At 35.3% G+C, this 26,377-nt stretch overlaps 1 protein-coding gene across 7 annotated transcripts in view; it reads right to left on the bottom strand.

Moving 5' to 3' along the window:
• LOC143253909 (uncharacterized) overlaps positions 1-26,377 on the bottom strand; it is a 78,591-nt gene that overhangs the window by 21,745 nt on the left and 30,469 nt on the right. For 5 of the 7 annotated variants that reach the window (XM_076508469.1, XM_076508471.1, XM_076508474.1 and 2 more), the window contains exons 4-8: positions 5,378-5,482; positions 4,946-5,021; positions 4,234-4,407; positions 3,298-3,342; positions 1,878-2,078 (exon numbers count right to left, since the gene is read on the bottom strand). In XM_076508469.1, coding sequence (XP_076364584.1) covers positions 1,878-2,078; positions 3,298-3,342; positions 4,234-4,407; positions 4,946-5,021; positions 5,378-5,482 — 601 coding nt within the window. The remainder of the gene's footprint in view (positions 1-1,877; positions 2,079-3,297; positions 3,343-4,233; positions 4,408-4,945; positions 5,022-5,377; positions 5,483-26,377) is intronic. The other 2 variants (XM_076508472.1, XM_076508473.1) reach the window with 1 other exon arrangement.

Raw genomic sequence — 26,377 nt, 5'->3', positions numbered from 1 at the left:
ATATTGACTATAAACACAACACGATGAAAGATAGTTAGCCTGATAGTGACCTTTCTTTACCTCAGAGTATATTAACTTCACATGAGATAATTCGTTTCTGCTGTGTAAACTATGTCTTTATGTTATATTTCTTTTGATTTGTAGCTTTACTCTTAATGGTATATTAAATGTTCAACCTAAGCTAATCTTGCTTTTCTTTATTATTATGTATTATCTTGGGTGGAATTTAGGTGAGCTTCCTCTTTTACATATACACATTTTCATAAACAGATTTCTAATTTGTAATAGTGAATTATTAATCAGAGTATGAGTTTCCAATGAAAACTGCACACCCTTCTGAAATGTACCTTGGTATTTACATTATTACAATTTACCATCTATACTTCATATTGATGGCATTTTGGGAAGCCCCTCCACAGTTTACCACAGCCCTTCCCCCCCAACGAAAATATCCTGGCGCCGCCACTGCGACCTGACCAGTTTTAGGTTAATGAAAATTTTCCGAATTTAATAAACATATGCTAGAACAGTAGCTATAGGTTAGGGATTCCGTTCTGTGAAGACGAAATGTCAAAAACTATTTTTACTACAGATTTCTTCAACATTCGTTTCTCTTTTCCTTTTTCTAGCTAAAACTCAAGTGTTTTGTGTTTGCTATTACATCTTTTAAAGCGTAGAAAACGAATTTAAGCCACTATGTCTTCTATTTCTTACAACTGTCGTGTTTTGAAGCACAATAAAGTCGACGACTATTATGGGATATCCACTGAAATAAAGTCAAGTGAAAGAGAGCAAACGTTTAAAAAGATACGAAAAAAAAACTGGTAGCGAAGAAGAGGAATCTACTTTTCAAAATAAAACTTATACTGTCTTGAACCGTAATTCGGGTATTAATTAAGACTGATCATTGTTCTATTTACTAAAACGTTTCGTTAAGGTAATTTTATCTGTCACTGCTTTTAATCATATACTTCTGGTTATTGTTTACACAATAATATAAACAAACCAATATTGACAACTGGTTAAGTTATATAAAAACTAGTTCCAGTTTCTTTACCAATTCTGGGATCTTTAGATCAAAGTCTAAACGATACAACAATCCTAGTGAAAAGTTAAACAACCAGATTTGGTAATGTTAAAATGTACCACCACATTTTTGGTATTATGGTTTAGTATATCGTAAATTCAGGGTTAGAAAGCAAAGGAAAAGCTGAATTAATTTCAATGGAAACTAGGACAAAGGTTACAGCCGATATTACGATGATAATTAATATCCTAAAATGATTAACGGAGAAAAATTAGTATATTATCAATAATATCGTTCCATAAGCCCTGGATACCCTCAACCCAAAGCTGCTCAAGTAAACGATCTTTAAAAATATTTGATTTCATTCCGTAATCTTACCTGTAGGCCTTATTCACGATCTCAGTTCAAAACGAGGCTAGGCCTACTTCAGCGCATATAACATTTCTTTCTTTACAAAGCCAGTTGCTAATAAACAGCGAAAACTATAAGCTCGTCTTGATTGATTCAAAATGTATATAAGGGTTAAAAAATAATGATCATTTAATAAACCTTACCCAAATTTCAAGTAAATTTAAGTATAAAGGCGACACCTATACTTAAAAGAAAGATATATAAATTATAGCTGGGGTGCGGAAGGCTTTTCAAGCCGGCAAGGAAGGATTAGTTATACTTATAATAAGATATTAATTATTAGTAGATCTATTTAATTCTAAAACACTATTAGAATTCTTGAAAATCCCTAACGGACAAGATAAGGATTGTATTTTTTTATAAATGTAACAAGTCTAATATTAAGAACTCATGAGAAATATAATTGAGATACAAATGATTTTCAATTTTAAACACATGCCTCCAATTTTTTTAGAAGTCTCAAAATTTACGTCTCGAATCGTTCCTGCTGGCCCCGACTTAGCAGCTGCGTCGTAAGACGATAAAATTCTTCTCTTCCTTTCGTCTGCTTCTTTCTGTCGCTCACGAATTGATTCTTCCACCAGATCGCGCTGCAGTCCACCTCCAATAGGAGGGTTATCATTATTTAAACCAGGTTTACCTAGGGAAAAGAAAACCATTCATTCATTTATTTTTCTACTGTTCGTTTTACACTGAATGTGTGGCGTGTTTAGCATATTTTCCAAACTTCTATTAATTTTCAGTTATATTTTGTAAAAAAAAAAAAAAACTTTAATTAAATGGTTTCTCCTTGCTTTAACGAAGAGAGATACTATAATAAGATAATTATTTAAAAATGAATTATAAAAGTTCCCATTAGTAACAGTGCGATTAAGTCCTTAAAATAAATAACAATAAACGAGCATTTGGAGAAAATAAAACATTTTATCAACGAATAGTGGACTTGACCTACATATTACAACGCCCCCAAAATTGAACGAGCGAGCATGTTTGGTGGAGATTCAAACCAGCAGCCTTCAGATTGAAAAGGTTTCGAGTTTTCTTATATTTACCTTAAAGTCAAACTACCTTGAACTGAACTTTATATATATTTGTTTGTTGTAGTTAAGCACAATGGGCTATCTGTGCTGTGCCCACCACGAGTATCAAACTCCAGTGTTTAGCCTTACCGTTGAGCCACTTGGGATGGGTACATATTCATATTAACCACAGGAAACTTATGTTAAACAACAGGTTTTCAAATATCACATACGTTATATTTTCTGCATAGTTGCCGTTTTTGCATATAAATTTTCTCAACAAGTGGGTTTCTCGTCATCACTGATTAAAGATTACTTTGTTTTGTTTTTTTATCACTGTTGATTTCAGCTCGAAAATTCACAGTAGAAAAACAAGTCTTACTAGTTATAAAAATACTTCAGCATACACTTTGGTGAATATTCGATTTACAGAAATAATTATGTTTTACATACGACCACTTACGAGTTTATTCTTCTGTCTTGGATATTCTTGACATTGCTACACAAGGGCTATCTTCACTAGCCGTTCCTAATTTTGAACCGATAGACTACTGGGAAGGCAGTTAGTCATCACAACTCACCACCAACTCTTGGGCTACTCTAATGGAATAGTGGGATTTGACCCTCACACTTAACAACACATCTACGATACCACTGTGTAAAGCGCGATCTCGTAGTAACAGGAAACGAACCTTGGATCCTCGGATTCAAAGTCTGGAACGTTAACCACTAGGCCACACATTTATAATAAAATAAACTTTTTTTTCTCAAAGTTAAAAGGAAGTAATCAAAAATAATTGAGTAAAATATCATAACAAACAGCTTCTTCTAACAACTTACGGGAATCCTCACGTGCAGCTCGCTCGTGCTGGTTATCGTCATGCTCTGTAAAATCAAAACAGTTACGCGTTCTCTTGACTATAAAACAGTTGCATCAAAAACAGATTGTTTGGTAAATCAAACTTTACCATTCTATTCTTAATTATCTACTTACTAAAACAAATACATGCAAATCAATGTTAAGATAAGAAAGGGAATCTCACAAAAGCACAGTTTGTGGCCAAAACAGTTAACCCTAAGCTCTACTAATAGGACATGTTTGAGTTACAACTGGCTAATTGGAGGAATTTTATTATTAGTTAAACACAGTATTCTGGAAACATGAACTTTATAATAATAAAATATATGAAAAACTATAAGTGAATAAGAAAACAACAAACATGCCAAAAAAATGAACAAAAACCACCAGAAAACTGTATTAGTTTTATTATAAGATGGTTACTTTTAATTGTTAATGTTTCTCGATTTTCTAGTTGTAAATAACATCTCACGTGAAAAGCATACTTACATTGTTATATGATATATTAAAATTGATGTCTGTGTTGTTATTGTGATATAATATATTAAAATTGGTATTTGTGTTGTTATTGTTGTACGATATACTAAAATTGATATGTGTTGTTGTTGTATGATATATTAAAATTGATATCTACGTTGTTGTTGTATGATATATTAAAATTGATATCTGTGTCGTTGTTGTATGATATATTAAAATTGATATCTACGTTGTTGTTGTATGATATATATAATTAATATCAGTGTTGTTGCTGTGTGGCATTAACATTGATATACGTGTTGTTGTATGATATATTAAAATTAATATCAGTGTTGTTGCTGTGTGGCATTAACATTGATATACGTGTTGTTGTATCTTATATTAAAGGTAAATGCCCCTTTCCCGAAGATGGCAATATTGACATGATGATTTCAACTCACCCTCTTTATAGATGTTGATGTCCATTTGTTTAGGGCCTCCAGCCGGAGCTGACTTGGCCATGCTGTCATACATAGCTAAAGTCCGCTGTTTCTGTTCTGCTGCTTCGCGTTGCCGTTGCTTAATGGCGTCTTCACGTTCCTGTTCCCGCTTTTTCATCATTTCGTCTCGCTTTGCTGCATTAACAAACACAAAAAAGGCTTAACGAAACTAGCCGTCGCACAAAACCTTCGGTAAAATCTCTGTATCACAAATTAGTAGCTATAAAAATCTTTATATAACTAACTGAAAATTGAATGTAAAAAATCATGCAGTAAATTTATCAACTCTTTTAATTGTTTTATCTCCAATTTTGTTATAAAGACATATGTTATGGTTTTAATAATTTAGAATATTCTAGTTAGACATAAATACCAAACGTATTGATTAGAACGTTGCTAATGGCGATATTAGAATACAGAAACAATACGGGTTAGGTCATGGAAACATTTGGGGTTAAACATTGAAACAGTAAATATCTGGCAATGGAAACGACAGTGGCAAGGGTTAGAAGACTGGAAATAAGTTAAAACACACGACGATTTATATTCATTATGCAACAACTAAACTCTGTCTGAACTTTGGAGAAAGTGGAGCTCTGTAACAAACCACGCTTTTATTGACTGTTTACCTGACAAATGTTTCAAAATACGGTAAACGATAAGAGCCACTGACCTCTAGAGACAGCCTGGACCTCTCGAAGTCTCGACCTTATGATTTTTCTCTGATCAAAATCTTCTGTAATGTCCAGCTGATATAATGAATAATTAAAACAGCTAAATCAGTTATAAGGTAAAACATGTTTCAATCTATGTATTGTAAAACGTGAACATCGTAGCAACGAAATATTTTTAATACCCTTAACAAAATTATCCAAATAAACCATTATACCGGCCTTTAAAAAAAAAACAAGTATGGTAGAAAACGTTGCACACTGTACTGTTCAACGAAATAAAAGGTATCCAAGGAAACATTGCACACTGTCTTGTTCGATAAAACAAAGGTGTCTATAGAAATGTTACAAACTTTCTTCAAAATTTACACAACAATTGCAGAAATACAAACAAGTAACTATCTAAGCTACAAATATTTCTACTGTTTAGTTACCAGCTGATAGAGGAACGTTTCATCGTCCACCGAATCAAGGTCAACTCCACTAACCACTCTGGAATTGTCTTCCATGTTGGTTGACGACTGAGATTCACGTCGAACCTATCAATGAAATTCAATAATTAACATCGCCTAACGACGACTGCGTATTTTTAAAATGGTTGAAACAGGAAGTAGACAAAGTAACGAATTTCCAGAGTCTGTTCTTCACGTTCACATGTTCATAGTAGATGCCGATCAATCAGGACAAATACACGAGTTAGAGAATTCGCGCTATACGTCACTATTCAACTCAGCTTTCAAAATAGCAAGAAACACCGTTCGATCTAGTTAAATAATGACGTATGAATATTTACCTGTATTTTTAGATAAACACAAAATTTTGTTTTTTTGCTTTGTTTGTTTTTGAATATCACGCAAAGCTACACGAGGGCTATCTGCGCTAGCCGTCCCTAATTTAGCAGTGTAAGACTAGAGGGAAGGCAGCTGGTCATCAACACCCACCGCCAACTCTTGGGCTACTCTTTTACCAACGAATACTGGGATTGACAGTAACATTATAACGCCCCCACCCACGGCTGAAAGGGCGAGCATGTTTAGCGCGACGGGGATGCGAACCCGCGACCCGCAGATTACGAGTTCAGTGCCTTAACTACCTAGCCATAACAAAATCTTGATATTAAACAATACTACAATTATCTTTAATAACGGCCATTGTATTTTGATTCTAACAGTATTACTTCAGTGTACAAAGAGAGAGATAAATGAACTAAGCTGAGTTATTACTATCTAACATCTCATTATTACCCATAGTCCACAGGTAAGACAAGAGATATTCTTTAATATTATAAAACTATCTACGATACGTTGATAACCACACATACCTTAAGTCACACTCGTACTATCATGAATATATATATATATATATATAAAAGCTGAATCAGTGTTAGGATGAGTGTCTGTTGTGGGGAAGGAAGAGAGTAACAACACACCAAGTTGTGAAAACAACAACAGCAATACACCAAAGTATCTTGGTGTTGTGAAAACAACAACAATACCATCAATGTTCCCTGGTATTGTGGAAACAACAACAGCAATATACCAAAGTATCTTGGTGTTGTAGAAACAACAACAATACCAACAATGTACTCTGGTGCTGTGTAAACAACAACACACCAAAGTACCCTGGTATTGGAAAAATAACACCACCACCAAAGTATCTTGGTTTCAGCGTAGCAATAAATTTGTCACCATTATTTAAAGTATCAGAAGATTGAATGAAACATAAAACGCATTATTGTAGCTGTGGGAGGGGTCACAGTTACATACGTGCATAAACATTTCTAAACAACCAACAGTGCTACAATTCATATCTTATGTCGCCTTGCCCCTATAATTAATCACTCGATGTTGGATAAAACACAGTAACAGTCTGTATGTGACGTTTTTCCTGATATGTTTCTAAAGATAAATTTTCCAAACCAATCCTGGCTTTACAAATTTGTAAAACACTCGAGGTGACACAAACGAACTATTAAAGGTACTGCGATTTTCAACTCACGACACAGTATGACACATGAACTGAAGACCCACTCAGAGATGACCAGTCTTTAGACATATCCAATCCTAATTCAAAATTACTGAATAGTGAGATTGACTGTTAGAGTTTTAACACTATTAGAACTAAAAATTCAGGGTACGTTCAGCGGAATATTGCTATTCGAGCCTTGGACCTTCCGATTCGCAGTTCCGCACCTAACCGCTGGGTTACTTCCGGCCAACAGAGAGAAACAACCACAATTATTTTGTTCTCTAACATGGCCATTTCCGACCAGCAGAGAAGAAACACAATTATATGTTCTCTAACACGGCTGCTGGGTCACTTCCGACCAACAGAGAGGAATCATAATTGTTTGTTTTCTAACATGGCTTAACAACAAAAACAGACAACGGTGACACCGGAGGAAGATGCACCTAGATGGAAAGTTCAATTTTAAGGTTGCGGTAACAAAAAAAAAAAAAAACCTTCTAGCAAAACTATCGTCTGGACTTCTCCTCTAATCAGAGTAACACAAGACCGCAGCTGTGTCGGCCAACGAAGCCTTTGATAGAATCCACACACTACACAGAGGTGTAGGACTGCAGACATTGAACAATAGGTAACTTTGTCCACGGCGGTTTCACTAAAGTAATGTAGAGGTTCGGTTACAAATGTAATCAAATCTCTTTGAACTTCCTTTCGAGTATGTTTTTTAAATATTTTAGGAGCTTTAGAGTGTTTGTTATATGGGTAAATATTAAGGTCTAAGAGTATTTGCACAGCGAGCACATGAAAACATATACTGCTAAGCTTGTTACAATGTCGACTGTCCACTGTTGGGCAGAAGGTCACTCCATTAATATTATGTCATTACCATCACCACCGCGATGAACAGAGTGGTTTATTTTGAATTTCGCACAAAGCTATTCGAGAGTCATTTGCGTTAGCCGTCCCTAATTTAGCAGTGTAAGATTAGAGAGAAGGTAGCTAGTCATAACCACCCACCGCCAACTCTTGGGCTACTCTTTTACCAACGAATAGGAAATTAACCGTAACATTATAACGTTCCTACGGCTGAAAGGGCGAGCATGTTTGGTGTGACGGGGATTCGAATCCGCGACCCTTGGATTACGAGTCGAGCGCCTTAACCACCTGGCCATGCCGGGGTCGAACAGAGAATGACTGACCTTACGACTGTGTAAAGGATGGAATACGGAAATGATTGTTTATTATTAGGAGCAATCAGTGTAGTTAAGGCTGTCTTCATTATTTTTTTTAACAGGCTCCTCTCTTTACTTTCTTCATTATGATTGGTTATCATTGGACCAATTGAAAACATCCATATAGAGGACACACTCGCGACATTAAAATAATAAAGATACTGGTGAGATACAACTAAAAGTTGGATAACACCTGACACTTTATAAATAAGTTAAAACTACAAACATTCCAACTATACAAGACTTTGAAATACACCATTCGACTTTTTACCCTTTAAAGAAATTATTAACAGATAGCCAGTTTTAAGATACTGTACATACTTAACTTGATACAACTACAACGTCATTAGGCTTATGACAACAGGAAGGGAAACAGGCCTGGTTTTGATAATACATGTGCGTAAGTTGGAGGGTGGGTGTGATCTTACACCCCCTCCCCAATTGCACCTATATATGTAAAAAACACATTTGAAAAGTGTAAAACAATTTTGGATACCGTCAAAATGCATAGTTTTATAGAAAATATTTTTAAAACATCTGGGAGAGCGTGCTCCTGGACCTCCCATTATGGATTCGCCACCCATTTCTTCTTCCTCAAACAGTGGCAGAAAAACTCGTACATTGATATCAACAGTATCAGAAGTAATGCTTGTAACCATGACAATGTTTAACTCGTTCAATATACTTTAAAGACTTCAATAAAATTTATTTAATGTTTACTTTTAGATATCCAGAATAACTAGCATTATTTTAGACACACTATATACCCGTTTAAGTTACATAAGTTATGATAATATGTGTACATAAATTACAACATATACGGTACTTTCAAAACTGTAATCAAACCAAAGACACAAAACAATTCAGAGGTTTATCAAAACCGTTTTTAAAATCAAGATCTGTTGGCATTTTGATATAAAACAGAACTGTTTATTATTCATTTATTAATAATCATGAGAGTCTTGTTAGCCCTTAAACAGCGGGAATGTTGTAGGTAGCAGTATCGATTGATGATGGACGCCGTTTTAGGGTTAAAGCTCCATATATGATTGTGAGCAAATACGAAAAAAAAAATAATGGAAGTGAAGCTAGTGAAAATATTTGACACAGAAACCAGCAGAGAGAGAGAAATACAGATAAAAAGAGAGTAAGAGACAAGATACAGAAGTTAAGCATATTGAGAAAATATAAAAAGGCATTAAGAAAACTTATATTTTCATCAACGCAACAATACAAGAACTTTTGTTTGAATTTCGCGCAAAGCTACACGAGGGCTATTTGCGCTAGCCGTCCCTAATTTAGCAGTGTAAGACGAGAGGGAAGGCAGCTAATCATCACCACCCACCGCCAACTGCTGGGCTAATCTTTTACCAACGAATAGCGGGATTGTTCGTCACATTAAAACGCCCCCAAGATGAAAGGGCGAGAATATTTGGTGTGACGGGGATTCGAACCTACAACAATCAGATTACTAGTCGAGTGCCTTAACCACCCAACCATGCCGGGCCTCAACACAATAACTTAAAACTTTGAGTGTACTTACAGAGTAACTTCTAATAAAACAATAATCTGCTATAAGTTACGATATGAAAAAATGTTTATCAGATTGGACAACACCGATCGTTACATATGAAAGCTTATAAATTATTTATATTAATAGTGCGTACTTAGTCTATTAAAAATATTTATTTCATTCCGTTGTTACCCTAATCGAAAATTGCGCCCTCTACAATGAGATATAATACAGGCCAACGTAATCTTAACCCCAGGTTTGGGATTCTCTAAAACACTGGAAAGGTGGGTTTTGCAGAATAAAAACGTTACCAAACTTTCGATTCTAACTAAACTTTGGAAAGAAAAGAAAATATATAAACTTGAATTATCTGAGAAAAAGGGAGTGCACACAGAAACTATGCGCGTTTTTACAAACATGTTCCCATAATCGACAATTTTAACCATAAACATTAATATAGCATGGCTACACTTTCCAAAATAATTTAAATCTACCCTCTGCCTGGCTGTTCACATGATATTTAAAATTTTCCAGACCACCACGCGCACAACCGACCGATATTTCAACTTTTCCTGTTTCACCAAGTTAATATCACTATAGCTTGTAATCTGGTCACGATGGAAATATAACACTCAGAACATACGTACTGCAGAGTCAGATGACACATAAAAATGAAAGAATTCGATTTTACGGTAGACAATAAAATATTGTTTTCTTTTTATTAGAGAATTTTTAACACGATACCAAATAAGTCAAGGTTAACTAACGTTAAAATATATCAATAATTTCCGTAGCCATGTTAAAAAGGAGAAATTAACAGTTTTACTACAACTTTCCATGGGGTGGGGCTAGTGGTTAGAGCGCTCGAATCGCAATCGTCGGGTTGGAAAATCCGTCATCGAAAATATTTACTTTTTCAGCCGTGACGGTGTTATAATATGACGGTCTATCACATTATTCACTGGTTAAAAATCGTAGCCCAAGAGTTGGCGGTGGGTGCTGTCGTCTAGCTGCCCTTCCCTCTAGTCTGTCACGGCTAAATTAGCGTAGATTGCCCTCGAATAGCTTTAGGCAAAATTTAAACCAAATGTTTCCGAGTTTACAGAGTTTTTTGCCAATCTCACAATTCGCGAATTACATAGAAGAAAGTTCCTCTCACAAGTAAAGAACTCTCAAACACAGAAAACAAAAGTCGACTGAAAGTGCGCGTTATATATTTAATAAAAAAGTAACTTTCCACCGATTTGATGACGACATTAAGGCACTTCCTTGTTTTTAGAAGTGCAAAAAATAGCACCGAAATAATACACAAAATAACACGTGTTACAACATTATTTTGCGAACTTACCCTCTTTGGCGTACATATTTTAAGCGTGACGTCACTGCATGTTTAATGCATGACGTCATTATTCTCTTCGCAAACACTTTCTCTTCCTAGCCCTCAATCTCAGATATAGCTCGACAGATGTAGAATATTCCCTTCGAAAAAAATGTTACCTTTTTCTTTGAAGAACACATCTAATAATTACATTTCAAAGATAAAAAATAGGGCAGTTGTGTATGTGTATGTGTGTGTGTGTGTGTGTTGAAGGGGGGAGACGGGCGATTATGATTTTGTAACCTAGTTTTATTTGGTAAACTTACCGCATCTGCTCTACTCGTTATTTTTGGAGTAAAAAACAACAACAAAAAAGTAAACTAAGAGAAAAAATTATTATTATCAGTGTTGTATCAATTCATGATGACCATTTGCTAATGAATAAAACAAAGAATTGGTCACTATCTGGCCAACTATTTAATTCCTTTATTTGCAGTGTAAAATACAGCCGCACATTTTAATACTAATGTGTTTGTTTGTTTTTTGTAATAAGAGAGAACTGTTTAGGGTTAAATAAATTCTCCTCTGCTAGGAGTGTACATATAGGCTTACACGGTCGATGCTACATTCTTCTGGTAACAAGAGAACTGTTTAGGGTTAAATAAATTCTTCCCTACTAGTAGTGTATAATATAGCCTTACACGATCGATGCTACGTTCTTCAGGTAACAAGAGAGAACTGTTTAGGGCTAAGTAAATTCTTCCGTACTAGTAGTGTACATATAGTCTTACACGGTCAATACTACGTTCTTCTGGTTACAAAAGAAAACTGTTTAGGGTTAAATAAACCCTTCCCTACTAGTAGTGTATATTATAGCTTTACACGATCGATGCTACATTTTCAACGATCTAAACAAATTTTAAGCAAAATTGAAAAAAAATCTTCCTAGCGAATTATCTGTTCTTATCATAATCAAAAGACAGCCAAGTCGGGTGCTTGAAACTTTTTTTCAGGATGGGGTGAAGGAACAATATTTATTCTCAAAATAAAATATAATACTGATGTCCAATTCGGATAGGAGTTTCAAGAAATAACCCAGGGTATTTCTCTCCACTCTGTAGACGACACTGAAGATTCTTTAGAACCAGACGAAGGTAAGACTCCAACTGTCGTGTTAAGCCCAACTTCAGACCTTGGGAGAAGTTCCAACTTTGAAACGAATTACTTAGTAAAAACGTCTTGTCCAACACAGATAAACTTACACGTGCATCAAAACAGAATAAACTTTGACAATCTCATGGAACGTTTTCAATATAAAGTTACGCACGTGCATCAAGACAAGACAGAGTTTGGCAATTTCATGGAACGTTTTCAATCTAAACTTACACACGTGCATAAAGACAAGACGGATTTTGATAAACACGTGGAACGTTTTCAATAATACACACGCAAACACAAATTTACACATGTGCATCAAGACAAGTTGCACATCGATAATCACAATGGATTTCCTACTCGAGGTCATGGTACTACTCTACACAACTTTGGTGTGTGTTGATTGGCACCATGAAATCAATTACATTTTAGGTTGTCAACACCATGGTATCAAGTTTCCATTCTTCAATTTAACACCACTACTGTATCAACTTTTCTTCCTTTATTTTAACACCACAACGGTATCAACATTCCTTTATTTGGATTGTCATAACCATACAATATATATTTTTCTTGTCTTAGATGGACAGTGTATTGCGGTATAACTTTAGATGAATACTGTCGTGTTATTCACTACCCTTGAGACAGCTTACACCATACTGTAAACTTTCCATACCTTTGTACTTGGCTACTGACATCTATCTAAATTCACTAAAACCAAATCCTCGCAAATTCGCTTTCAGCTACGGATCAGATTGTTAAACCTGATTATTAAAAACAATGATTGGAATTTTCAAACTGACCTCACGTAGGATAAATGGCCTGGTCATAGCCCCTCTACGTCGTTCAAGTATAGTGGTCACTAGGAGAGAAGTTGACCAGTAGGATCTGTTGCCACAATCGCTTGATCCAGTTTATTAATCCAAATAATGTAGTAGTCAGTAACAAAACATTTCTACAATTCAAAAGAGACTGTTCACTGATATCAGATCTCTAACCCTGAATCTTTTAATCTATAGCTCCACACGCTTACCACTAGGTCACATCCGTCGGTAAGACAGAAAAACGAAGTAGAGTAATTTAAAAAAAGAAAGAAAAACAGATTTAAATATTGAAAACGCGTGCAACATTCCACGCTGCACTTCCTTAACTGTCGTTCGATTTCGCCACTTGGGCCACTACTCCTCACATTAAGAATTTAAATAACTTATATTTATGACGAATTTAAAAGTGTAGATGTGTTTGTTGCTGTTGTTGTTGTTGTTTTTTTTACACAACTTAATCATGGCTGTGAAAATCTGTTTTAAATTACAATAGATCCGGCATATTCATTTGCAACGACGCGTTTCTCTCAATCCAGAGCTCATCAGTTCAGTTGGGACACACAAGTGTTACTGTAACGGTTAGAACACTTCCTGCAATAACAATTATCGAGTTGTTGCTTTTTCCGAGCTGGCGAATCACAAATATAAGTAAAAATTTTTTGTCGTAAAACAATAGAATTAAGCTTTTACGTTTTCTAAGACTATATTCTTATGAGCTCTGTACTGAGCGAAAGCATCGTCGGCAACGGATGTGACGGACACAGTGTGGTTGAAATACTGTTATACATTCTTCTTCTTTTCGTGAAAAATCTAATGTTCAGTGGAATTTCGTTGGTAAGGTTTCCTAAGGAAGTGGGTGTTTGAAACTTTCTTAATCAAACAAGATGGTTGTCTGTATCAACTGTTTACAAACATGACTATAATTTTGAACTATCAGCTCCGAACAAACTTTCTACTACTAAACAAAACTTTTTAAATTGCAAATATTTTGTTAACAAACAAACAAAACCTTCGTACGTACCGGCACACGAAGAAACTACACTTTTCGAACTGCACCTGCAAAATGTAGCACGCGCTGAAACACCTCGTGCACTTTTACTTCATTCAAGAGCAGCAACAAAGATGACAAAACAACCTGGTTACTGCTTGATGGACCAGCACGCGCACTCTCGATCTCCTGACGTCAAACAACGAACACTAAAAATATCTTCAACCAGGAACCGGGTCACGGGGTCTTTTCAGGACTTCTGGTTGGTCTAATTTTAACCCTAAAATGTTTTGTAAAATAACTGATGTTTGGAAATCATGGTAAAACCTGCAAGCTTAGAGGTTGTTTGAAGGTTACCATGTACTATCGCAACCGACATATCATTTGAAGTTTTAGGATAAATCGTTTCAAGATGTCGTAAATAAACTTCGTGTTGCCAAGATACACCGAAATACGGAACATCTGGAGCCCAGAATTACTCCATTAAGTTATATAGGAAATATCTTACCTTTAGGTTTCAAGGTTTTTGAACGATTTACTTTAAAAATACGGGCAAACAGTCTTTAAACGATGCCTGGATATAGAAGATGGCCTTAAAATTCTCTCCCTCCTTTCCCACACCAGAAACTCATATTAAAAATAAATAAATAAAAACACAAGCAGCACGTTTATAATTACTTTCTTGTTAGTCCATCGTTTAGCGCTACACTGATGTTATCGTTCTAAATTCTAGTGCCAAATTTAGGCTTTTCGGCTCAAGTCACCCAAAAGACGATATTTCGAAAACGTACAATAATTGCATCTAATCTCAAGTCAGTATTACACGCATGCGTGATAGAGTATCTCGATATTAATTTCGTTGTTTTTCGTGCATGCACACAATTTGTTTATAAATATTTCATACCCTAGCGTAGAACCACTACACCTTTCAAACGGTTTATTTTGTAAAGGGATGTTTTAGCAAGCATTTGTTATTACAAGAACTGGAAAAAGGTCTGGTGCTAGTAAGTACGACTGTTTACCGGACTCAGTTAAGAAAAAAAAATGTACTTCATGTAATATATATTCGATGAATTGAAGACGAACGTGTTTTTGGTTAAAACAAGTTCTCACCAAAAATGGAAATGTTCTTCTCTTCCATGTAGGCACATCATTTCATCATACATTACTATGATCGATAATTCAGGCGTCGTATTTCTAGCCTGATCGACAGTTTGGGCCTAAACATCTTACAACCTAATAGGCAGTTTAGGCCTAAACGTCTTACAACCTGATCGACAGTTTAGGTCTAAGCGTGGAACTTGGAGCCTGATTTATAGTTTATGGTAAAGCGTTGCAACTATAGAACTATAGATTAATTAACGTCGAAATAAGCTCTCTCTGAACATAACACTAGCATTTTATTTTCACTACATAATCTGATGTAACATCTTAAAAATCATTCAATATTAAATTCAAACCTAAACAAGGTTGCAAAATTAGTTTTATACAATAGCTTTCGATGCACGATTTTCACCTATGAATTTACGATTTTTTTTTATTTCGCGCAAAGCTACACGAGGACTATCTGCGCTAGTCGTCCCTAATTTAGCAGTGTAAGAATAGAGGGAAGGCAGCTAGTCATCACCACTCACCGCCAACTGTTGAGCTACTCTTTTATCAACGAATAATGGGATTGACCGTCACGTTATAACGCTTCCACGACTGAAAGAGCAAGCATATTTGGTGTGACTGAAATTCGGACCTGCGACCCTTAGATTACGAGTCGAGTGCCTTAACCACCTGGCCATGCTGGGCCGAATTTGCGAATTCTGCACGTTATATTTTATGTTCTCATCTAAGGGATCAAACCTTGAATTTTAATGCTATAAGTATGTGCTCAATTGCAAACTAAAAAAAACTTTTTACTTAAGTGGAGTATTTCAATTTTTGCAAAAAAACCCATAAAAAAACCGAAAAGATCGCCAGCTAATAAGTGTTCTAATGCTTGGAAATAAGGGTGTAATCCCCGAAACGAAAAAGGGATCGATATTTGTAGAACTGAAGTGACTCCTGTTTTTCGCGAAAACACAAAAACCACAATCAATGTTACTTAGTACACGCCGCCCCTCAGCTAACCCAGATCCTCGTTCGATATATAACAACAGCATTATAATAAAGTAATAATTATACCAATTAAATTTATCGAGAAAAAAAATCAATTTTATAAATAAATAAATAAATGTGAGTAAAGAAAACGTGTAATTAAAAAATTAAAACTTCTGGACAGATGTCCTTACCCTATTGCACCAAAATAATGCTGAAAAAACGTATTGCCAGCGGCACCAGCGCCTTTAAAATTTAAATGAATTTCGATAAATTATCAAAGATAATGAAAGAGGAAGCAGTCGCCTTGGCAAACGCTAAATGCATTTTTTTCTTCAAAAACACATCATCCTGCTATAATACTCTTCATGTAAATTAATCCAAATTTCTATTTTGAAGGATTTATATTTTACAGATTAAACGTTAGTTCTATTCTGAAAGTTCTTAGTTTGAAAATTTAAGATTTCAGTTTGATTCTGAGAGCTTAAAGTTTATAAACCTAAGGTATCAGTTCTGTTCTTACAGTATAAAGTTTATAAATCTAAGATTTCAGTTTGATCCTGAGAGCTTAAAGTTTATAAATCTAAGATTTCAGTTCGATTCTGAGAGCTTAAAGTTTATAAATCTAAGATTTCAGTTTGATCCTGAGAGCTTAAAGTTTATAAATCTAAGATTTCAGTTCGATTCTGAGAGCTTAAAGTTTATAAATCTAAGATTTCAGTTTGATCCTGAGAGCTTAAAGTTTATAAATCTAAGATTTCAGTTCGATTCTGAGAGCTTAAAGTTTATAAATCTAAGATTTCAGTTCGATTCTGAGAGCTTAAAGTTTATAAATCTAAGATTTCAGTTCGATTCTGAGAGCTTAAAGTTTATAAACCTAAGGTATCAGTTCTCTTCTTATAGTATAAAGTTTATAAACCTGAGGTATCAGTTCTGTTCTGATAGTATTAAGAACCCAAATGATACTCCAATCATTACAAGGTCAAAGAACTACAGGAATTCTTACGTTTCTTGGATTAAAGTGAATAAATACATCAACTATCACAACCAATTTGCCGTGTAACATCACAAGTTAAATATTAACACTAAACATGTGTTAACGTTTTTCTTCCATGGTAATTTGATGAAGAACCCAGAGTCAAATGTGTTCTAATATTTAGTTACACACTGTTTATTCAGCGTTGTCTCAGACTAGTATCAGGTTTGAATATTACAAACTCAGTTAAGTTTCAAATTACCGACTTGTTTTTTAATCTGTTAAATGCATTACGTGGAGTAATGTAATGTTTTTGCTTTTTAGAACAGTCAGTTTGGCTTGGTTTCTTTTGACTTTCGTGCAAAGCTACACGAAAAGTATCTGTGCTAGCCGTCTGACAGTGATAGACTACAGGAAATTTCGCTAGTCGACAACACCCACCGTCAATTCTTGGGCCACTTTTAAACCAACGAAAAGTAGGACTGTCCGACACATTATAACGCCTATACGACTGAAAAGGCGAGAACGTTTGTTAAGAGGGATTTAAACTTTCGGCCCTTATAATACGATTCGGGAGTCCTAGCCACCAGGCCATGCCAGGTCCCTACAACCCTAGGTGTGAATTAAATGAAGTGAATCATTGTTTATGGGGGGACAAGTTAAAATATTAACAGTTGTTTTATTAAAAATGATTTTTGTGTAACTGGTATTTATCAACTTGGGCCTTGGAAAAAAATCATGGATTCACAAACAGTTAAGAAGAAAAAAAAGTGCGTTAAAAAACTTCATTGGTAGGAGTCCGAACACCATCAGTACTTCTAGCATTAGACGCTGAAAACCTGGGATGAAAACAGATGTATTTTGAATAGTTTTGCCAACTTGTGCAATAAACATACCTTCCCTTATCTAGATCGTGACACGCGTCGCTACTAGTCATACGCGCGCTTTATCTATCGAAGTGACAGTTGTTTTCCATGTTTACTGTTGTTGAAAGCGGGTAACGAGGCTTAATTACATCTGAAATGTTTATTCTGAAACATCACCACCTTCAAGAGGAAATGTGTGGCCAGGGTTAGGGCAGTGTTGGTAGCAAAAATATTAGGGGAAGAAATACTGTGGTAGCAGAAAGTGGTTTGGAAACAAAAGTTAGTTAACCTTACACGAATGTTTAAACACAGAAAAACCTGTCAAATACTGACCGATTACCTCTGCCACTGAAGGTATAGGACGGTTGTATTTCACAACTGTGTGTGTGTTTGTTAGCAAAATTTCTCGAAAAGGGCTAAATAGATTTGAACGAAAGTTGGTATATATTTGAATTACGACACAAGTTAGAAGTGATTAGATTTAGGAGGGTCAAAGTCAAAGGTTAAAGTCACAGCAAGGTCATAAAAACCAACAAAAAATCCCTATCTGGTGACATGTAGACCGATTTTTTTACACTATATTCGCTCTATAACTCAAGTCAAAATGATCAGATTTTGATGAAACTTGGTGGACTAACGCAGAACATTATTGATCTGCCAGAAACAGTTGGTTTCTATTGAAAATGAAGAAAGTATCGACACATTTTAATATTTTTTTGAAAATCAAACATGATCAACGCTGCCTGGCGGAGGAATACGGTTTACTGCGTGCTCCTCTAGTTTACTTCGTGAACGAATTTGAATCGTATAACCAAGACTGTAAAGTGTGTGCGTGGGGGGAGGGGGGTAATACTGAAGGGTTTAGACCCCAGTATGATATGGTAAGTACACTCCCCCTCTATCTTGGTAAAAAACACTTTCCTTTAAAGCTCTCCTTTGAATTCAGACAAACCGATTTATAAACACGGACACAATAACAGTAATACTGATTCAACGACTTTTTCTTCTGTTTAAGGTCTAACAAAAAAGTTGCATTTCACCATGTGTGTGTGTGAGGGGGGGTTTATACGAAACATAACAAATCCAAGAAATCTTGCCAAGTCCCTGTTTAACTTCTGCTCATTTGTTCCTCCAATAAACATTATGTTTTTCGACTCTTCTGCTTTTAGGAACTAGTATAAGAAGAACACTCCTTAAATCAGCCCAATGCTCTAACCCAGCCTTGCGGTTTGTGTGTAGGTGGGCGATTTAGAACAAAATCCAATAACAAGGAGCGTATCTAAATATAGAGTAGGTAGAGGTGGAAAGGAAAGTTGGGCTCTTAGCCAAATATACCTTCGGTAATTCGATCATCTTTCAACTAACGATGTCAGAGAGAGAACAATGACCGATACTGTTCATAGAAACAACACAGGAAATGTAGTAACTCATAATTCCATTTCGTGTTACTACAATGTACTTTCTGTTAATACTTTGATATGAGAAAAAAGAACAACAACACTACATTCAAGGTGTTAGTGGAAGCTCCTTGGATCTATTACACTCAAAGTTTATAAATGACACCAGTTACACCTGGGTATTTTAAGGCTCTCTGGATTTATTACTCTTCTTATCCATGAAAGGACTTCAAGGGATCCGTAAACCGTGGTCAAAAAATTGAGTTTTTCATCCATTATTTTATGTGTATGTGTTTGTGTGCATTTTTCTGGGGAGGGGTCAGTAGCTTTCGAATTAAATTTTCAAAGGGGTCCGCACCCCCACAAAAAAGAAAAGGGTTAAGAAACACTAGGATGGGAAGTAACACGAGTTACTTGTGGGTGGTAAGTAACCAGCGACACCAAGGTTATAAAAAATTTTGGGTTTTATCCTTTTTCTTGTAATTAAAATATTCTTTGATAAACATCGGGGAAGAAAAGCTGTTTATAGTTAGTTCTATAGATGTAAAGTAACGTACGTAAACATGCACCTGGTGACTACACTGTCTTTTTCGTTCTATTTATCTTCGAGAGATTTCCTAAAGTTTCATTACCCAATCACTCCTGTCTTTAAAAAAAAAAAAAAGATTAAAATTCGTAATTATTTCTTAAAAAAGAAAACAAACGCTCAAATTACTTCCACAACTTTGGAAAAATACAGTTTTACCATTATTCTTACAGTCAGCTAGTCCTCGACCTGATTACGTTTTACCATTATTCTTAGCTAGTCCTCGACCTGATTACATTTTACCATTATTCTTACAGCCAACTAGTTCACGACCTGATAACATTTTACAATGATTCTTCACATTAATTAATCTAAGTTTTGATGACATTTTACTACGGTTTTTCAAATCCACTAACGTAAATACACAACGTCGTTACATTTTACTAGGTTTCAAAACTCAATTTCTTTCAGTTTTTATTGACAGGGAAATAAAGAAGGAAAAAAAAGATTCGTGTTTCACATTCACTCTAGTCGAGATAAACGTTCTAACGGTATCCAAATATAGTTTACTGAATAACATAGACTGATTCATTTATTTTTATATAATCATAACGCCAAAAAAACATTATCACGCAATGAAATAAATCTTACACACTATGCACGAAGTCCGGGTAAAATGGGAAGCGTGTTATTTACAAGACTATCCAAAACTATGAAAGTTAAGTGAAGCGTGTTATTTACAAGACTATCCAAAACTATGAAAGTTAAGTGAAGCGTGTTATTTACAAGACTATCCAAAACTATGAAAGTTAAGTGAAGCGTGTTATTTACAAGACTATCCAAAACTATGAAAGTTAAGTGAAGCGTGTTATTTACAAGACTATCCAAAACTATGAAAAATAAGTGAAGCGTGTTATTTACAAGACTATCCAAAACTATGAAAGTTAAGTGAAGCGTGTTATTTACAAGACTATCCAAAACTATGAAAGTTAAGTTTCGCCGCGCTTTAACAGAAGTTTTGTGTCTCTGTTCGGTGGTGAGTGACATGAAGCAAAAAATAGAAATAAACAAGGTTTAATTTGTTTGTGTTTCTCTCCTCGTGTAGGCCTACCGCCAGTCTCAAAGCCAAGTGAACCGAACGAAATATGGGGTGGATTTACTGGTTCTTTTCGTTCTGACCCAGAGAGACAGAACGCAGCTGTGCATGTAATGGAACAGAATGGAATGTCTCGCTGAACATCGCAAACTACCTACCAAACACGTATCTAACGTCTAAATTAAAATAGTCCAGTCTTAATTAGCAAACGTCAATTGTTTTGACTTCCTTGGCACAAAGTTAAATAGTTGTCTTCCTTGGCGTAACTTAAGTAGTTTGAAATTAGTTGCCGCTAACTTAAATAGTTCTGAAAAAACTTAATCTGTTCTGGTTTCACTGATATATTTTTAACTGAAACGTTTAATAACAACCGTTGCAATCACGAAATGTGACGTCATCCGATCAACCTGGGCAAATAAATCGACACGGGACACACTGTTAAACAGATATAGAAATACTAGTAGAAAATTTGTTTTTATTTTCTATAAACAAGTGTAACTATTAGGGATGCCAATAATCACGCTTCTAACCAAAAACTCTCAAGTTACTTAGTGAAATGATGCTAAAACAAGCAGCCAAGATTATCGCGATTAGTCTGCCCTCTTCTGGCGACAAAGAAATATAATAAAAGATGGAATTATTTTTGTCCCTTCCCGACTCTGTTTTATCAGTAAAATTCGTGGTTCGATTCCTCGCGGTGGACATTGCATATATTGACTCGTTATAGAGTTTCGCACTTGGAACAGACAAACACATCAAATTATCTCTTACGTGTCCTAGAAATTAAAAATGAATTACGAGCCTCGCCACTTCGTTATAGTTCAATTTACAACGTCCAGTTGCATTCTGTGAAACAACCGTGCATCTTGTCAATCCTTTACAGGTCTACTAATAATACTGTCATGAATTACACTGTTAGGGCTCTACATCTCCAGTGTCACGAATCACACCGTCACGGTTCTACACGTCCACTGTCACGAATCACACGGTCAGGGCTCTACACGTCCACTGTCACGAATCACATAGTCAGGGCTCTACACGTCCACTGTCATGAATCACACCGTCAGGGCTCTATAAAGAAAAGGACGTAACACGATTCTAGTAAGTAAAGAGACTGCTGTTACACGGGCCTTTAATACCTCTATTCCTTCTATGGACTTACTGATAGCCCTAACCGTTTACAGATCTTTTCTAGTTTTGTCAAACATGAGTTAAGACGTGCGACATTTTGTTTGACAATCTCAGCAATTCTCAGCTTCTTTCCTAAACAGAGAAAATAAACAGCGTTCGAAATACTCGGAAATGAGACTGAAGGCTTAGTTTATAGGTTGTAGAAATTGGAACCGTTCCAATAACCACACGAGCCGCTCGAAACTCAACCTGCAATACTTGAAGAATAAAAAAAAAACACAAAACAACTATCGTGGGAGACTTAAGTAGACAGACCTAACCCATACGGCTTTCTTTTGTTATTGTCGTTAAATTAAAATAGTTGGACAAATGAAAGATAAACTCACTATTTTAATGTGTTCCAATCGTATTTCTAACTATGCTCACAAGATCAAAGTCTACACTACGGACAAACATGCAGAGGTGAACCAGGCTGTGCGTAATGGGGAAAAAAATGGCAAAAACTATGTAACCTGGAAACGTGCCAGGCTTCCTAAAATGTATTTTCTATCACAATTTCAGAAGTCTACGGACAAAATAGGAGAAAGTTGGCTTCTCCAAAACTCTGTAGTTTTCTAGTTTTCTCTATAAAATATATAAAATTAAGTTTCCACCAAATGTTGTAGTTATCTACAAACTAGGAGTACATCACACCTCTCAAAACTCCTTAGTTTTCCTACGAACGAGGAGTAGATGACTCCCATAACTCTGTAGTTTCCTAGTTATTGAGTAAATGACCCCTTATAGTCCTGCAGTTTCTAGTTTTTCAATTGCCAAGTAGATGACTCCCGATAAATCCGTAGTTTTGTAGTTTGTCGGTTGACATTATATTTAGCATACTAACTGTGTGTTCTATTGCTCAAATTAATAAAATGAGTGAACAGTGATCACGTGTTTAACAAGTATTGACAATGTGTGGATAAAGTATCAATCATAAAGCCTATGTGAACACGAGTGGCAAAGAACATGTCTAAATACAGTAAACCTGTATAAGCCGGAAATATCAAAACATTGCAGCATTATCTTAAGATTTCTCTTATAAGAGGCCCTCTATATGGCAGAACTTGCATAATACAGACGGAAAACTTTCACCTACCTCATCTGTCAACAAGTAGGATTAGAACCTGAGTAAAGCGGAAAAAATGTTTTTGATTAAATATTAATTTATTTAATTAATTTGTTTAAATATTAATAAATTCTTGGTCATTTTGTTTCAGTAAGTATTGGTTAAAATATATTCTGTTCTTTTTTCTGCTGTCATTATTTTTACAGTTAAATTAGATTCATGATTTGTAGAAATATATTTGTTTTTTTAAAAGGCTGTAAATTGGTGTCCTCTTTTAACTGCAAGAGAAAGCCCATTTTAAAAAACGAAATAGTTTAAATTGGACACTTTCTTCAACTAAATCTGATTAAAATTTTATGTATTTATGTATATTCTGAATGTCTATTTTTGTTCTTATTCTAATAAACATAGCACGAATAGTAAAATAATTTTATTCACAAACGTCTTACGTCAAACGTCAAGCAAATATAACGTTCCGCTCAAAATTGTTATATAATTAAGGAAATGCATGTTCACTGTCTAAGCAGGTTTTCCGGCTAAGACAGTGAACATGCATTTAATCTTTCTTGTTAGAGTTAAGGATGTCCCACTTGTATTTTACCATAATTTTACAAACCATAAGAAACGCTGGGGGTGGGGTGGGGGGCTGCTCAAACGGATCCATCCACCATTTTATTTGGTAATACAGTAAAACCTGTATGAGGGGAAAAATAGATAGATCTTTAAACCTAACAGGAAAGATTAAACAGGACCTCCTTAAATCTGTTGGGAACAAAATAGATAGATCCTTAAACCTAACGGAGAGAAAATGAATTACACAAACAATTTTATTAAAGTTACATTCGTCTTTGATGTCACAACAAACAAGAGAATATTTTCAAAAACTGTACATTTGTTAACCCTATTTTCTAAACGAAAATTGGGAGATTTTGTGATTCTTGGGACAGAGGGAGTGTGAAGGTTTCTCCCATACTTTAAAATATATGACGAGTGCGTTTGCATCGCTTAACAAAAAAGCAGTTGTTATTGTGTTTTGAGAATAATAATTATAAACTTTTCTCTTTGGCTCATAAAGAGCGTACACCAGAAACAAATGCCGTTGTACCAATTGGCTTATATAAACAAGTGTTCCGACCACAGCTGTGTTTGTTACGTCCTAGTTGACCTGGAAAGTTTGTTTAAAGTTAAACACAAAGTTATGCAATGGGCTACCCGTGTTCGGCCCATCACGGGTATCAAAACCCGGTTTTGTCCATTGTTAGTACGCAGACATACCACTAGGGGCGCTAGATAGGTCAGGGTTGAGAGAAACATGTCGTCGGCAATAGATGCCACAAACATAGTGTGGTTTGAATAGGTGTTATTATAAAATCTAATACTTGAAAACCCTTAACTGACCAGATAAAAAAATGTAGTGTTTAAAAATGCATTAGGCCTAACACTAATGTCTAACGACAAGTACAATTATCATATACAAAGTTAAAACATATCGTTGGAAATCGTATACTTTCCTTAAAAATCCTGAAACGGGGGGGGGGGTCTTTTACTCAGATGTTTTTCCTTTAATTATAGTTTACGTTAACGAAAGTATTTCGTGCACTGAAAACGATCGTGAATATTGGAAGACCACGAAGTCATAGGATATTTTTTTTAACATTCTTCAACTGTACGCTTTAACTCCCGATAAAAGTTTGTATATTTTTTACATTAACACACGAAATGATTATTTATATCGACCTTGATGCGTCTGCGACTTTTTATTGAAAAAAAACTTCTGTCATTTTTTAACGATATTACAATAGTAATTACTACAATATCAGTAAATCACGGATTCTGTTAAACGTGCCACATGGAGCTAATATTTAGATGTTAATGTTTAGAATGTACTTCAGTTAAACAGACAAACAGACTTAAAGAAAACCTCAATTCCGAGTGACAAAATTCCGAGAAACGTCTGTAAATTCTTAGCAGTAGTGACTTCAACTCTATTAAACCTATCATTTTAAATGTAACAATACATAAAGGAAACAAACACGTGACAAAATGTCACGCTGGTTATTTAGACAACAAAAGCACCATTAAAACTAATTCTACTACGAGGTATCTCTGAGCATCCAACCAATGAAACTCTTTCCAAAGCTTAAAAAAAATTAATGGTGTAATGAACATTTTATTTTACTATATTGCCCCTAGAAGTCAGAGCCCGTGCGTTAATCTAGCTCTCACGGCTCTGATATCGAATTATGTTTAGCAATCTTGTTCTCTCTTGCTCGCTCTCAAAGAATAATAAGTATTCCAAAAGACAACAAATTATTTCATTGAAATGCAATTAACACCTTAAACCTTTTGAAAAATGACTAAGAATAAAAAACTTAAACAACTATGATTTAGACATCACACCAAGTCACTTTACCTTAGAGCTTAGCAATGTTTAAAATTCTTTAAAAATTTTCCAACACACCTATTCTATTCGTGACTCCAGGTGGTGTTCCATAAGCTCTGTGACTGGATCCAAGTATTATTATACGCACTCCAGCATGCCCGTTGAAAACATTTGAACAACTGATAATTCGGTACGGTAACAAAACGAATCGTGAACATACGTCACCTCACCAAAATAATTATTGGACAGAAATATCTCGGATGTAACAACGAAAGTTCAAAAGAAAGGACGATCGTATATAAACAAACGAGACTTTAAATGAACGAACGTTCAGGTTCACATGTAGGTCACGGAACGATCGGTTAATTCCTGCAGCACGGTTGTCATGGTATACTGTCACGTGCACACTGTATTTACCACCCTCAGTGAAGACATCGATGATGTCATCCACGTGTGGTGTGTACTGGCTACACAAACAGCCATACAGAATTAATAAAAATGACGTCCCCTACGACCCACTTTTTCCTCCCCCATCCCCGCTGACCTTTCCGTGCGTGCAAGTGTTGAGGTTTATTATCCACACGAGAAGTAAAGGCCGAATATTTTTTAGGTCGTACTGGGTTAGAAAAAACTTTGACCTTTCACCTTTTAAAAACGACCATAAAAAACAGTATTTTTTATTATACATGTTTCTTCTTATCAGATTCAGGTATAATTACATTCTCTAGTGTTAAACCGTTGTTCTGATCACGTAACATTACGATGTTCTGTAAACTTAACCTGCACGATATTCTACTGTGTGTGTGTCGTTGTCGCACAGCGATAAACCATACGCATGTAACTTACACAAATCTCGAATCTCCGTCGGTGTTTG

This window comes from Tachypleus tridentatus, chromosome 6, assembly GCF_004210375.1.
Source record: "Tachypleus tridentatus isolate NWPU-2018 chromosome 6, ASM421037v1, whole genome shotgun sequence".
Lineage (NCBI taxonomy): Eukaryota > Metazoa > Arthropoda > Merostomata > Xiphosura > Limulidae > Tachypleus > Tachypleus tridentatus.
The sequence above is the reverse complement of the archived record's forward strand: the minus strand, read 5'-3'. Positions and strand labels throughout refer to the sequence as shown.